Genomic DNA, 12,416 nt, shown 5'->3' on the forward strand with positions numbered 1-12,416 from the left:
AATATTTTAGAGAGCGAATGGTATATTACTAGAGACAACTTGAATTTTCAATTGGAAAGGATTAAAAATCTCAAAGTTCAAAAATTAAAGAAAAATTATACTTTTAATCTTGTAATTATAATTAGGATACCCCTCACATTGATTTCAAATTTCAATTTTGATACATTCAATTCAAAGTATCACACATTTCTAAATCGACAAATTTGATCGTAAGTTGTCAAATTTGATTTTTTTTCAATTAAAATACATTGTCTGAAAAATACATGACAATGACGTGTCAAGTAATACAAAATAATTGTTATTAATGATTTCTTTTTTTTTTTTTGTGCAATTCCAACATGCATCGGTCCTACTATTGATATTCTAGTCCCAATATCTGTCAAACTCACAAACCTGCATATGATAAAAAGTTGGACGAAAATTTGATATAAAACAAGATGCATAAGCATTTTGGTAATTTTTTAATAGGAAGAAGTCGAAAGTGTTGTGTCTTGTTATATAGTTTGACCCATGAAACTTTAAATAAGTATAATGTTTTATTAGGAACGAGGTATAGAATAATCTATTTATTTTTTCGATCATACTCGAGAGAAGAATCAAACCCTTTACTATTGTGAAAGGCCATCACTCTTAACGAAATTCCATCATTTAACACTTGTTCGAGCAATTTCTTAATTATTTTTTTTTATTTTTCAATCGACTTTAATTATTTTTTTATTTTCTACAGTTATCAGTTGGGCCCGAAAATTCCAAATTATTGCTAGAGTTTTGGGTTATGTTTTAATCAAATTTCGCAAACTTTTGAGACAGTCTAAATTTAATTAGTTTCAAACATGTTTTACCTCAATTACAACTCTCTTTTTTCTATGTTAAGAGAGTAATTAAATAATAATTTGTTTTTATCCTTTGAATTTGGAGTTTTCATAATTTAGAGACATGCATGTCCTCTTTATTCCTTACGAGCCATCGTATAATTACTGTTCTTACCAACGGCAACTGCCAAACTTTATTTAGTACAATCATAACATGATGAAGAAGAGTGCATTTACGTAGTAGTTTCAGACCACAGCTCTGAATGCTTCAAGATCCAGAAAGAAGACGAAGGGTTGTGATGAGATGATCAACTGGCAATGTTGGTGCTGGCTCTGGGCTCTCTACACGGCCTCAATCGGATCGTAAAGTCTTTTAAGGATATAAGAAGTTCTTTATACTTCCTCTCGATATCCTTATCTTTGAGCGTGCCGTTGTCCTCAAATATTGAGCCCGAACCCACGGTGATGAACAGTTCCGGCTTGTTGATGAAGTAAATATCAGGTCTGATCCCCACCTGTCGGAGTTGGTACTGTGATCGGGCCCCACCAATTTCCCATCCTGTGCTCACGATTGCAGCTGTTTTATCTTTCAGAGTGTCTGCTTCCATAGATGCCCAATCTATTGCATTTTTCAGAGGAGCTACCACAAATGCAAAACGTCCGAATTAGTATTGAGATATAACCGGTGAAGCGAAGAAATAACTGTGTGATTAAGATGGTATGTACCGGTGAAAGAGTAATTGTACTCGGGTGAAGCGAAGAGTATGCCGTCTTTTCCACGAAGCTTGTCGAAGAAAATCTCGACTTCTTCTGGGTAACTATCACCATTCACAAGATCGAGGTTGAACATCGGTAAGTTGTCTATGTCTATGTACTCCACTTCCAGTCCAGGAATTGTCTTTGCAAGTTGAATTGCTGAACATCAGTCAAGTCAGACAACAAGGGAAATCAGATGGTGTAAATTTTGATTTTTTGAACAATAATATGTAACAAATTAACGTGATGAAAATGACCTTTCAGTTGCAATTACAGCATTCAGAATGCATAATTTTATTACAACATAAATAGAGGGATCAATTATTACCGGCACGGATGAGGCCCTTGGATGTGGCAGTTTGACTGATGGAACCCGCGATTCCAGCGATTTTAACTGTTCGTACAACAACCATGATATGAAATTATATTTCTTTGTCCAATCATTTTTAAAATTTTGATAGTGATATACATAAGTAAATGAAGAATATATGAAAAATTATGACTTATATCGTTAAGCCATTTCCTCATCTTCAAGTTTAATCTCTTACGAATAAGAATCATTTAATATTTAATATCTTAATTCGTCTCCCAATCTGCAAATCTTGCATATAAAATATTTTCTTTTTATAAATGAGTGCCAATAAAATTTAAATTCAGGACCTTTCATCTGACAAAGGGCCATCTTATTTAAAAGTTTAAACTATAAAAATGAGAATCATTTAATATTTAACATCTTAGCACACATCATATATATATATATTAGTACAATATAAATTTTAATGTTGCTAATGTTTGATTGGTCTACACTGACTACTTGTAGAGGAAACGCAATGTAAATAAAGACAACTCGTATTTACCGGTTTTGAAGCTCTTGGTTTCGGCTAGAACCATCTTGTCGACAAATGAGCCGGAGGCAAACCCGGCAGCAAGAAGCCCCAGCATTGCTCGGCGACTTGTCTCAGTTGGAGCTGAGATCTGCGCCTGCTGGGCTCGAACCTTGAAGCCTGTTCTAGCCAAGGGAATTCTATTGGTTTTGGGTATGCTCAAGCGGCCTGAGCCACTGAGCTGGAGGCTGCCTTCCAGAACGCCTTGAGAAGAGCCGCTAAAGCCATTCACTGAAGCCATAGCTAGAGCCATATATTTCCTCAATTTGTTTTATAATAAGTATTTTTTATAATATATTCCTTTCCTAAGTTTCTGAATCCTGGGATGCATGCCCCATGTTGTTGCGGGGTATATATAGGAGGAGTGCTCCCAAGAGCTTCCAAAATGTACTTTTCAGCTTTTATTTTAATTTAATGTATTTAGAGAATATTTGTAATAATTCTATTTATTTTTTTTGGCTGGGAATAAACTATACAAAACATCACAAGTCAAGCAATAAATTAGGAGTATATAAAAAAATGTGAAAAGTAAAAAAAATAAAATTTGAATAAACAACATAATATTTACAATTTTATTAATATAGCAGAGATTAGTAGAAAGATATTTTAAAAGTAAAAGTTGTAATGTGAAAACACTTTTTTCAATTAAAGTTCCACAACAAATTGATAGACGTTTATTTAGAGTGTTTTTAAATTCGAACTTATACTTTTTTTTTTTCTTTCACTAAATTAAGTTGAAAAAAGCACAGCGTCAGAAATATCCACTATAAACAAAAATTACTATTAACTATAATATTAATAGTTATGCTTAAAATTATGGTAAATAACTATTACTAAATACTATTAAATAAAATAAATACAAAAAATTAATTTTTCTATTATGAAAAAAATATTTGCCACAGTTAAAAGTCACGGTAAACATATTTGTCATGATTTTTAGCCATAGTTAATATTTTTGCCACTCTTACAAAAATTACGACTAACAATTGTGTTGTCATGATCCATGACTATATTTGTTGTAGCGGTCTCCACCCCAACTTCTCTAAACTTTCTGGTATTTCTATATATATATATATATATATATATATATATATATATATATATATATATATATATTTGTTAAGGTAATTTTTAGTATAATGGTACAAAATGTAGGGGTAGCGGCAAAACAATTCCAAAACCAAGACATCTATAATATATAATATCTTAAAATTTTTTTTCTGAAAATTTTGAATTCAAACAAAATTACTAAAATATATAATTTAACAAAAGGACGGATCACAATAGATGTCTTTCTATTTTTGAAAAGACATCTAATATGATCTGTCCTTTTTTTTTAAATAAAAAATAAATAATTATATCAATATTTTAATAAATTAAATACATATTATTTTGTTCATCGTGTAACAACACGTGTTTTTGATACACTGCATTTCAAAAAGAGAGTGTTAAAAGCAAAAGAAAAAGAAAATATACTTTTGAAAAAAAAATGTTCGAGATTAGGACACATCCCACTGATTCCTCTTCATTGGCCAATAAATTCATTACACGTGGATTATAAAGATAAGGCGTTATCTGCACGTGAATCACAAATTTGATGATCTGACATTTCAAAATAGAAATGAGCACTGTCCATATTTCACTTTGCTCCCCTTTTTTCTTAGAGGAATTTTTTTCTTGTGTGGGTCCTAACAATTGAAAATAATATAGGTCCATAATTGGATTTGGATTGATGTATCATTGGTACTTAAATAATGTATTTGAATTCTTCCACATCATTTTTATCTATTTTTTAATATATTACGAATAATTACTAAACAATCACCTATGATGACAATACTTCTCAATTAATGAGTTAATTAATATGAAATATATATTTTTTTTAAATTAAGACAGTGCATTTGATTTGATATATAAATATAACAGCTGCGTTTATGAATAATTTATGTATATTACTATATATAGTATATGATCCACAAAATATTTTCTTAATTGGTAACAAAGATAGTCCACGTCATTCAATATTAATGAAAAGTATATATAATATTGATGAAATTTTCACGTGTACAAATTGTATACATTATTGACGCGGTCCCATCACACATGAAAGTCACGGGACAGCTATGTCGGATATGCTGTAGGTCCACACGTAATTGCACTAGCAACAATAGGTGCAGCTGTAAATTAAGAAATTTAATGATTGTTCTGAAAGAAAAAAGAAATAGTATGTCCACAAATAATGCTGATAGCAGCTCTAAATTCTATTTTATTTAATAATATATTATGTGTATAAAAATTATGTCAATAATTAAACAAATTTTTCGTATAGCTAATATATATATATATATATTAAATGAGATATAAGATGTAATTAAATTTAAAATAAAAGAAAAAATTAATCTAATATCAATAAGGTTGATACATGATGTTGGTTTACCTTCATATACGATTGAAAATGCAAAAAGAAAGGCAATGAGGTCCAATTCCATAGGTGAAGTCGAGGTTATAAGTTTAAGTCCGATCAATATATGAGTATTAGTCAATTTTATAATAATTAATTATTCTACTGTAATTACATGTTACGAATTCATGTAAATTAGTGTAGAGAAGAGCAATGAGATGTACAAGTTTTTCTAATTTGAATACAAGTTTCTCCCAAAAGAATGTGAATTATCTGAATTTTAGTGGACTGGAAATGATAATGTTACTCAATATCTTCTTCACTTGTTTTCTTGTAGGGGGGATATTTGCGGATATGTCGTACGATATGGTTTTTGTTAGTAGTAGAGTAGACATGTGACACATGCATGTAAAATCCACATTATTCGGGATGATTTCTGGATTTTTTCAATATTTCAATTATTGGTTAATAAGATTTTTTTCTTTAAATTGGATATTTTCATGTGGAACTATCCATTAAATAGTATTTTCTAATATATTTATTGAAAAGGGAGAAAATTATAAAAACCTTTTAGATTATTTTAATATAGACGCCGTGCAATTATAATAAAATTAAAACACGACTTAAACCAAACGACCTTGTAGGTTTGGCCGAATTTGAGGCTTGGCCCCATGCAGCTTCCTAATGCGGGACGGTAGGTAGGGCTCTTGTCTTTCAAATCTTAACTAAAGGGTAAGTTGAACCGAATGTAAAATGTGTTAGCTTAAACTTGAGCTCGAGTTTTTTATATATACTTTGAACTCAAGTTCAAGCCTTGTTCTTATAAACTTGTAGAGCTCGAGTATGAAAATTTGGGCAAGCTCGAAATCTAAGATGTGGAGTTTGAGTTGGGAATAATTTTTAATTTTATGAATATAATAAGATTTAGGAGGGTTTTGGATTTTTGTCTAGAATTTGTGCCGCAATCACTACAAATCCGCCTTGAATAATCCATTTTCTTCTAAAAAAGAGTTATTATAAAGCACTCATCATTAAAGATTTAGTTAGGTTCCAAACTCAAATTTGTAACTTGAAACGATAAAGAGACATTTATAATTGTACTAAATTTAAGAAAACGTAGCTGTAATTTATCTCATAATTAAATTTTGCCACATACATTTTTTTCATTTAATAGAAAATCCCCGGTGCGTAGGCAGGGGAGTTTATTGAACACAAGCATTGCATTTAGAGGTGCGGACATCACATCACGAAACATTAAGGAAAGGAAACAAGTTGCAGGGTGCAGGCACGGCGGGCGCCATGTAACATGCATGATAGAGATGAGTAAACCTGGAAATTAACAGTAAACTTCAGATCTACCATATATAGCAAATCAAATTCATGTTTGTGGCAACCTTTTATTCTTCAAGACCCCATGCATGCATGATTTTGAGCTGGCGCGATCAGGTAGCAATGGTGGTGGCTGTATTCTGGGAGCACGGACGTAATCGGTTGGTAAAGTTTCTCAAGGATATAAGAAGTTCCCGGAACTCCTTCTCGATAGAACTGTCAGTTATGTTGCCGTCATCCCCAAATAGTGTGGGATGCACGTTAATGAAGAGTTCCGGCTTGTTGATGAAATAAACATCAGGTCTAATCCCTATCTGCCGGAGCTGATACTGTGATCTCGCCCCTCCAAGATCCCATCCTGTGCTCACGATTGCAGCAGTTTTATCTCCCAAGACAGTTGTGTCCATGGACGCCCAATCAATTGCATTTTTTAGAGGAGCTATGTACGTTCGTACCACAAATTAAACTATTGACTATTGATATCATGAGTGTATATCATGAGATTAGAATTAAAGATTCCGGTTATAGTACGTACCAGAGACAGAGTAATTGTACTCAGGCGAGGCGAATAGTATGCCGTCAGTGGCACGAACCTGGTCCATGAAAGTCTGCACGACGTCTGGATAAGTGCCATTTTTCACAAGATCGATGTTGAACAAGGGTAAGCTATCAATGTCTATGTACTCCACCTCCAAACCAGGGATGGTTTTCGCAATTCGAATTGCTGAATATCAGTCGAAGTCGAGTGATCATCAATTCAAACGGGGCAGGAAAAACAACATAAATTACTTCATGCAGCACAGGATTCCAATTTCTTGAACAAAATAATGTGATGAAAATGAAGTCTAAGCATCCCCCACCCCACCAGACATGCAACAGAAATTAATTAATTGGTTATTACCAGCACGGATGAGTTCCTTGGACATGGCGGATTGGCTAATGGAACCCGGGATTCCAGCAATTTTCACAGGCTCTGCACCAACAAATCCAACACATCATATAACTATATACAGCAAAACTAAAATAATGAGAAGAGTAACAAATAAAAGGTGGCGATGCACGCATGTGTTAACTTACGTAATTTTATCAGTTCAGTCTTTTCTTTTTCTACATTATTGTCTCTAGATATAAAATAATGAGAATTATTTTTCCAAATATGTCATGTACATAATTAAAACCCTAATATTTACTCAGTAAGCCAGAGACTGCGCGGGGTCCTCCAACCAAGGTCGCCTTGGATTCGGCTAGCACAGTTTGGACAAGTGACCCTGAGGCAATCCCAGCCGCAACAAGCCCCAACATGGCTCGGCGGCTCGTCGTCTCAGTCTCAGCTAAGCTCTGCTGCTGCTGAGCTCGAACTGCGAGACCACCTGGTCTAGCAAATGGCGTTCTATTGGCTTTACTCATGCTCAAGCGTCCTGATGATGAGCCACTCAGCTGGAGGCTGCCTTGCAGGACCGCTTGAGAAGAGCCACAAAAGCCAACCGTTGAAGCCGCAGCTAGAGCCATTCCTCAAACCTGTGTTTCTAATTAGGGTTTTTGTCAAGATTTCTCTCTTTAGTAATTTCTTGCAGTGATGCGATATGTTGTTGGTGTAGGGGTACTTATACAAGTAATGTGCTTTGTATACGTCCTCCACCGCGTAATAACAAATTGTTTTAGGGACCAACATTTAATAAACGTGGCTGTAATTAAGGAATTAATAATTAAGGCACTAATAACTAGGTTTAAATCCTTTAATCGGATAAACTTAACACTACAAAATACAGTACTAACGACAAACAAATATTAGGTAAAGATTGTTACAAAGAAAAAAAAAATGGAGAGCATTGAGCGATATAACGTTAAGTAATAATATTAAAATTATAATTAAAAAAAACCTCTTTTATCCTATCAATTTTTAAATACCCGAATTTACCATTCATTTCATTTCTTCCCTTTATAAAACTTTGATCAAATTAGTAATTTTGATAATTAGGTATACTTTGGTCCGACGTAAAATAATTTTTAATTATTTATTTCTCATTGTAACTTAGAAAATTTGACAATCTTGATTAGATACAATCGGAAAGACGGAGTTTGAAGGTTATGTCCGTCACATGCGTTTTTCTAACCAAATTTTCTAACCAAAAAAAGATTAAAAGTGCTAATTTTTATAAATTATAAAACTAAATAACTAAAATCATTTCATGCAAATTTTTACTCCCTTTAGAGAAAATAACTGAATAAAATAGGTGAACTTTTAGTAAAAAAAAAAAAAGAAAATATTTTATAGTCTATTTGTTCGACACTATCCTCGTCAAATCCCTTTGACTGGGGCATGTTGATTTGCTAAATTTGAAAACTATATCTTTAAGGCTCTAATATTGAATGAAAGATATTATTAATATATTTTTTCTAAAATGAGTAAAAAATTTTGAAACTTTCAGCAAAAAAATAGGAATATTTTTAAACTTCATGACTCTAAATTTATAAAGCACGGATTCTATTTATTTATTTCTCTAAGAGGACTAAAACATAGGTGAATTTTTAATAACAAAATATGCTTTTATGATCTATTTGTTACTTTATATATGCTGTAGTGAAATAAATAATGATATATATATATATATATATATTTTTGCATAAAAACATCACTAAATTATCACTAACGTATTACTTATTATTAATAGTGACAACTTAGATATATATATTTATATATATAAAGTTGTTGTGAGTATGTATTTAAGATTATGAAAAAACTATAGCTACCTTCCCGAAAGTTTAAATAGTTATGAATATCCTTTTGTTATTTAAAAATTATAAATACCTCTTAATTTTAGCAGTCGCTTAATAATTAGTCCAATTCATTAGTCACTGTTAGGTGTCTATCGATTTTCTTGTGATGAACTAACTAAAATGCCCTTGAGGACTATAAATTATATATATATATTTATTTTTTTATAATTTTATTTTTAATGGACTAAGTGGATGAACTTCACTCTTCTCTGGTTCACCTCCGGGATGACGAAGTAGGTCGATACCAATAACAGGAACCGAACTCTCTTCCATAAAGAAGAGCGAAACTCTCACTCTCGCCTATCCGGAAAGAAATGACTCCTAAATCAGTCCCTAAAGCGTAGGAATGTTAATCAACTCCTCCCTAAGGCTTCTACCCTCGGATGAAAGCAAGAACTATGAGCGGCGGGGGATGAGAGTTGGCTATGAGCTAGACTAGAGGGGATTAGCCTTTTTTTTCTTCAACTATAGGGCAGGCAATTCTCACTGCAAGTGGATGTAAGAAGGGAATAAGTCAGACTTTTTGAGTCTTAGGGCCTTAGGAAAGATTTTTAAAATTTTCCACCGATTTCATTTTTTTTTTAATTTTGTACAAGAAAGCGGATGATTTATGATGAAGAGGATGAGCTTCAAGAAAATGATTCGGAGTTCTTGCAGAGTTGAACCATGCAGTACCAGACAGAAGATAGATCTTTCAAAGAACAAAGCATTTTTTCAAATAAGCCAATTCATTTGGGATCCTGCACATCCGCTCTTTTTCCTATTCAAAGATCAGCCTCCTAGTTTTGTGTTTTCACATCGAGAATTATTTGCAAATGAAGAAATGTCAAAGGGGCTTCTTACTTCCCAAAGATCTGTCTACATCTATATATAAACGCTGGTTTATCAAGACTACACAAGAAAATACTATTAAAGAAAAAAAAAAGGCAAAATTGACAATTACAACTCTCTATTAAAAAAATCATATAATATCGTTAAATATCAAGAGATATTGGTAATAATTTCTTAGTTGTGTTAAAATTTAGGAGAAATTGTTATAATTTATCTTTAAAATTATTATTGCTAATGTTTTCTTTTGCCGTAATTAGATTATTTATATTTTGAATTCGATTAGAGTAAACAAGCTTAAGATTAGGTAGATAGTCGAGAAAAACGTGAAGCCGGGAAGTATGGGGTATGGGAATGATGTGTTTTCAATTTCAGCAGCATTGACGCGTGGCCTTGATTCAACAAAATTATAATCTGCAAAAGTAAGAAATTTAAGAGACCAGATCGATTCAATGCATGTGATTGTGGTCCTTACATACAGACAAAAGTTGTCAGTGTAAATCTTTGATGTGATTCCTCGTTCTCCACATTTTGTGCCTGAAACATTGGGTACGTACGTGGCAAATTAAATCAGTATTTTCGAATTTATACATGAGATAATTCATTGTATAATCGATATCTATACATTGTTAAAAAAAATAAAAAGTCGTATTAATCAAATAAGTAATTTTAGTATTTTTTAACATGGTAGGATAATTTTCTTATTTTTTTAGTTAAGGTTGAGATGATTGTTTGATTTGCAAAATATTGTGAGCTCTAAATTTATACTTACTATTCAATAGATATTCATGCTATTTTATGTGCTCTTACTATAAACATCTAATTTATAAATAATGTGGTCATTCGTTCATTATCAAGAAGGTTTACTTAGCTAATTGAATTTATAAATCTGTGTATTTGTTTGTTTAAGTTCAATAATTAGTAGCAACATTACATGATTGATTATTACAGTAGTTGATTATGTTATGGGGAATGCATGATTTAACTTAAATTAATCATTACAGAAATTTATTAGTTAGAATCAGGCCTTTCTAATTCTTAAATTCTTAATGCTATTGATGGATTAAATCCCGTAAACGTTTCCAAAATTGTTTATTGATTAGGCATTGCCATAGCTATAACTCCCGAAAGGATGATCAAGGATATGACTTCACCTGATGTAAACCAGAAACCACTATGTATTGAGTACTCGGACATTGAGGTAATTTTTGAATTAAAATCTGGATTATTTCATTTATTTCCCTCATTTCGTGGTCTGGCAGGCGAAGATCCACACAAACACTTGAAGGAATTTCATGTTGTCTATTCTGGGATGCCACCACAAGGGATCACCGAAGAACAAGTTAAACTGAGGGTCTTTCCTTTCTCTCTTGCCTATCAAGCTAAGGACTAGTTATACTTCTTTCCTTCAGAATCCATCATGACTTGCAACGATCTTAAGAGACAGTTTCTTAAGAAATATTTTATTGCTTCATGAGCCACAACAATCCGGAAAGAGATCAACAGAATTCGCCAATTTACAGAAGAAAACCTTTTTGAATACTGGGGAAAATTGAATTAATTAGTAGAAAGCTGACCTCACATCAGATCTCATACTACTTATTGATCCAATATTTTTGTCAAGGTCTATCAAGCATGGACAAAAAGTTGATAGACATAGCCAATGGAGGTGCACTATTTAATAAAACTCCAATTGAAACACGTAATCTGATTTCAATCATGGCGTCCAATACACAACAGTTCGGAATTAGACATGATGATCCCTCGAGGAGTAACGAGGTAAGTATGGCTGCTTATGATGATTGTTTAAATAAGCTCACGTCTCTTGTTGAAAAAATTGTTGTAGAGAAGCATCAACAAGTTAAGGCATGCGGCATATGCACTTTGATGGGGCATGCTACTGACATATGCCCAACACTTCAAGAGTCACCTACCGAACATGCTGATGCGCTAGGGGGATTCACGGGACAACAATAGAGGAAATATAACTAGTCTATTGTTAATCCTAAATAAAATGCTAGTGCTATTATTCTTCGTAGTGGAAAGGAGTAGTAGGAAAACATGGACGAAAATGGCACTAAGCATGGGCAAGCTCTGAAGGGAAAGCTAGAAAAAGAGATTGAGATTGCACAAAAGCAAAACAACGGCCCCAAAAAAGACCATTCGAAGGTATTAGTGACTAGATCTTCCTTCCCGAAAAGATTCACCAAATCCAATGAAGAAGAAGAAAGGACTTTGAGACCTTTCGCAAAGTGGAGGTGAACATTCCGTTACTTGACGCTATCAAGCAGATACCTCGCTACGCGAAGTTTCTCAAAGAACTGTGCGCTAGTAAGGGTAAGCTCAACGGAAATGAACGGGTAAGTGTGGAGGAGAATGTGTATGCAATCATACAACGAAAACTACCTCCAAAGTGTAAGGACCTACGTGCATTTTTCGTACTATGTAAAATTTGTTTGATAGGCATAAAAGAGCCTTGTGTGATTTTGGAGCTTCAATTAATGTTATGTCTCTCACCATTTTCGAGTCTTTACATGTTGGCCCATTAAAGAAAATAGGTGTTATCCTTCAGCTTACGAATCATTCAATAGTTTACCCCAAAGGAGTTTTGAAAGGCGTTCCAGTGCA

At 32.9% G+C, this 12,416-nt stretch overlaps 2 protein-coding genes across 2 annotated transcripts; both read right to left on the bottom strand.

Moving 5' to 3' along the window:
* LOC105167956 (NADPH:quinone oxidoreductase-like) lies at positions 919 to 2,785 on the bottom strand. Its single transcript, XM_011087852.2, has 4 exons — positions 2,426 to 2,785; positions 1,897 to 1,962; positions 1,539 to 1,727; positions 919 to 1,452 (listed from the first exon to the last, which is right to left on the bottom strand). Exons 1-4 carry the CDS (start codon positions 2,703 to 2,705, stop codon positions 1,121 to 1,123), a joined length of 867 nt encoding a protein of 288 aa, XP_011086154.1. The 5' UTR covers positions 2,706 to 2,785; the 3' UTR covers positions 919 to 1,120.
* On the bottom strand, positions 5,959 to 7,766 carry LOC105167957 (NADPH:quinone oxidoreductase-like). Its single transcript, XM_011087854.2, has 4 exons — positions 7,373 to 7,766; positions 7,084 to 7,155; positions 6,718 to 6,906; positions 5,959 to 6,621 (listed from the first exon to the last, which is right to left on the bottom strand). Exons 1-4 carry the CDS (start codon positions 7,689 to 7,691, stop codon positions 6,296 to 6,298), a joined length of 906 nt encoding a protein of 301 aa, XP_011086156.1. The 5' UTR covers positions 7,692 to 7,766; the 3' UTR covers positions 5,959 to 6,295.

The sequence above is a fragment of the Sesamum indicum genome, linkage group LG8 (assembly GCF_000512975.1).
Source record: "Sesamum indicum cultivar Zhongzhi No. 13 linkage group LG8, S_indicum_v1.0, whole genome shotgun sequence".
NCBI classification, from domain to species: domain Eukaryota; kingdom Viridiplantae; phylum Streptophyta; class Magnoliopsida; order Lamiales; family Pedaliaceae; genus Sesamum; species Sesamum indicum.

Coding starts and splice junctions, on each gene's coding strand:
- LOC105167956 (XM_011087852.2), bottom strand. CDS start 2,705: ATGGCTCTAGCTATGGCTTCAGTGAATGGCTTTAGCGGCTCTTCTCAA. Junction 1,963..2,425: donor AACCAAGAGCTTCAAAACCG/GTAAATACGAGT, acceptor TTGTACGAACAG/TTAAAATCGCTGGAATCGCG. Junction 1,728..1,896: donor CAAGGGCCTCATCCGTGCCG/GTAATAATTGAT, acceptor ACTGATGTTCAG/CAATTCAACTTGCAAAGACA.
- LOC105167957 (XM_011087854.2), bottom strand. CDS start 7,691: ATGGCTCTAGCTGCGGCTTCAACGGTTGGCTTTTGTGGCTCTTCTCAA. Junction 6,907..7,083: donor CAAGGAACTCATCCGTGCTG/GTAATAACCAAT, acceptor ACTGATATTCAG/CAATTCGAATTGCGAAAACC. Junction 6,622..6,717: donor GTACAATTACTCTGTCTCTG/GTACGTACTATA, acceptor GAACGTACATAG/CTCCTCTAAAAAATGCAATT.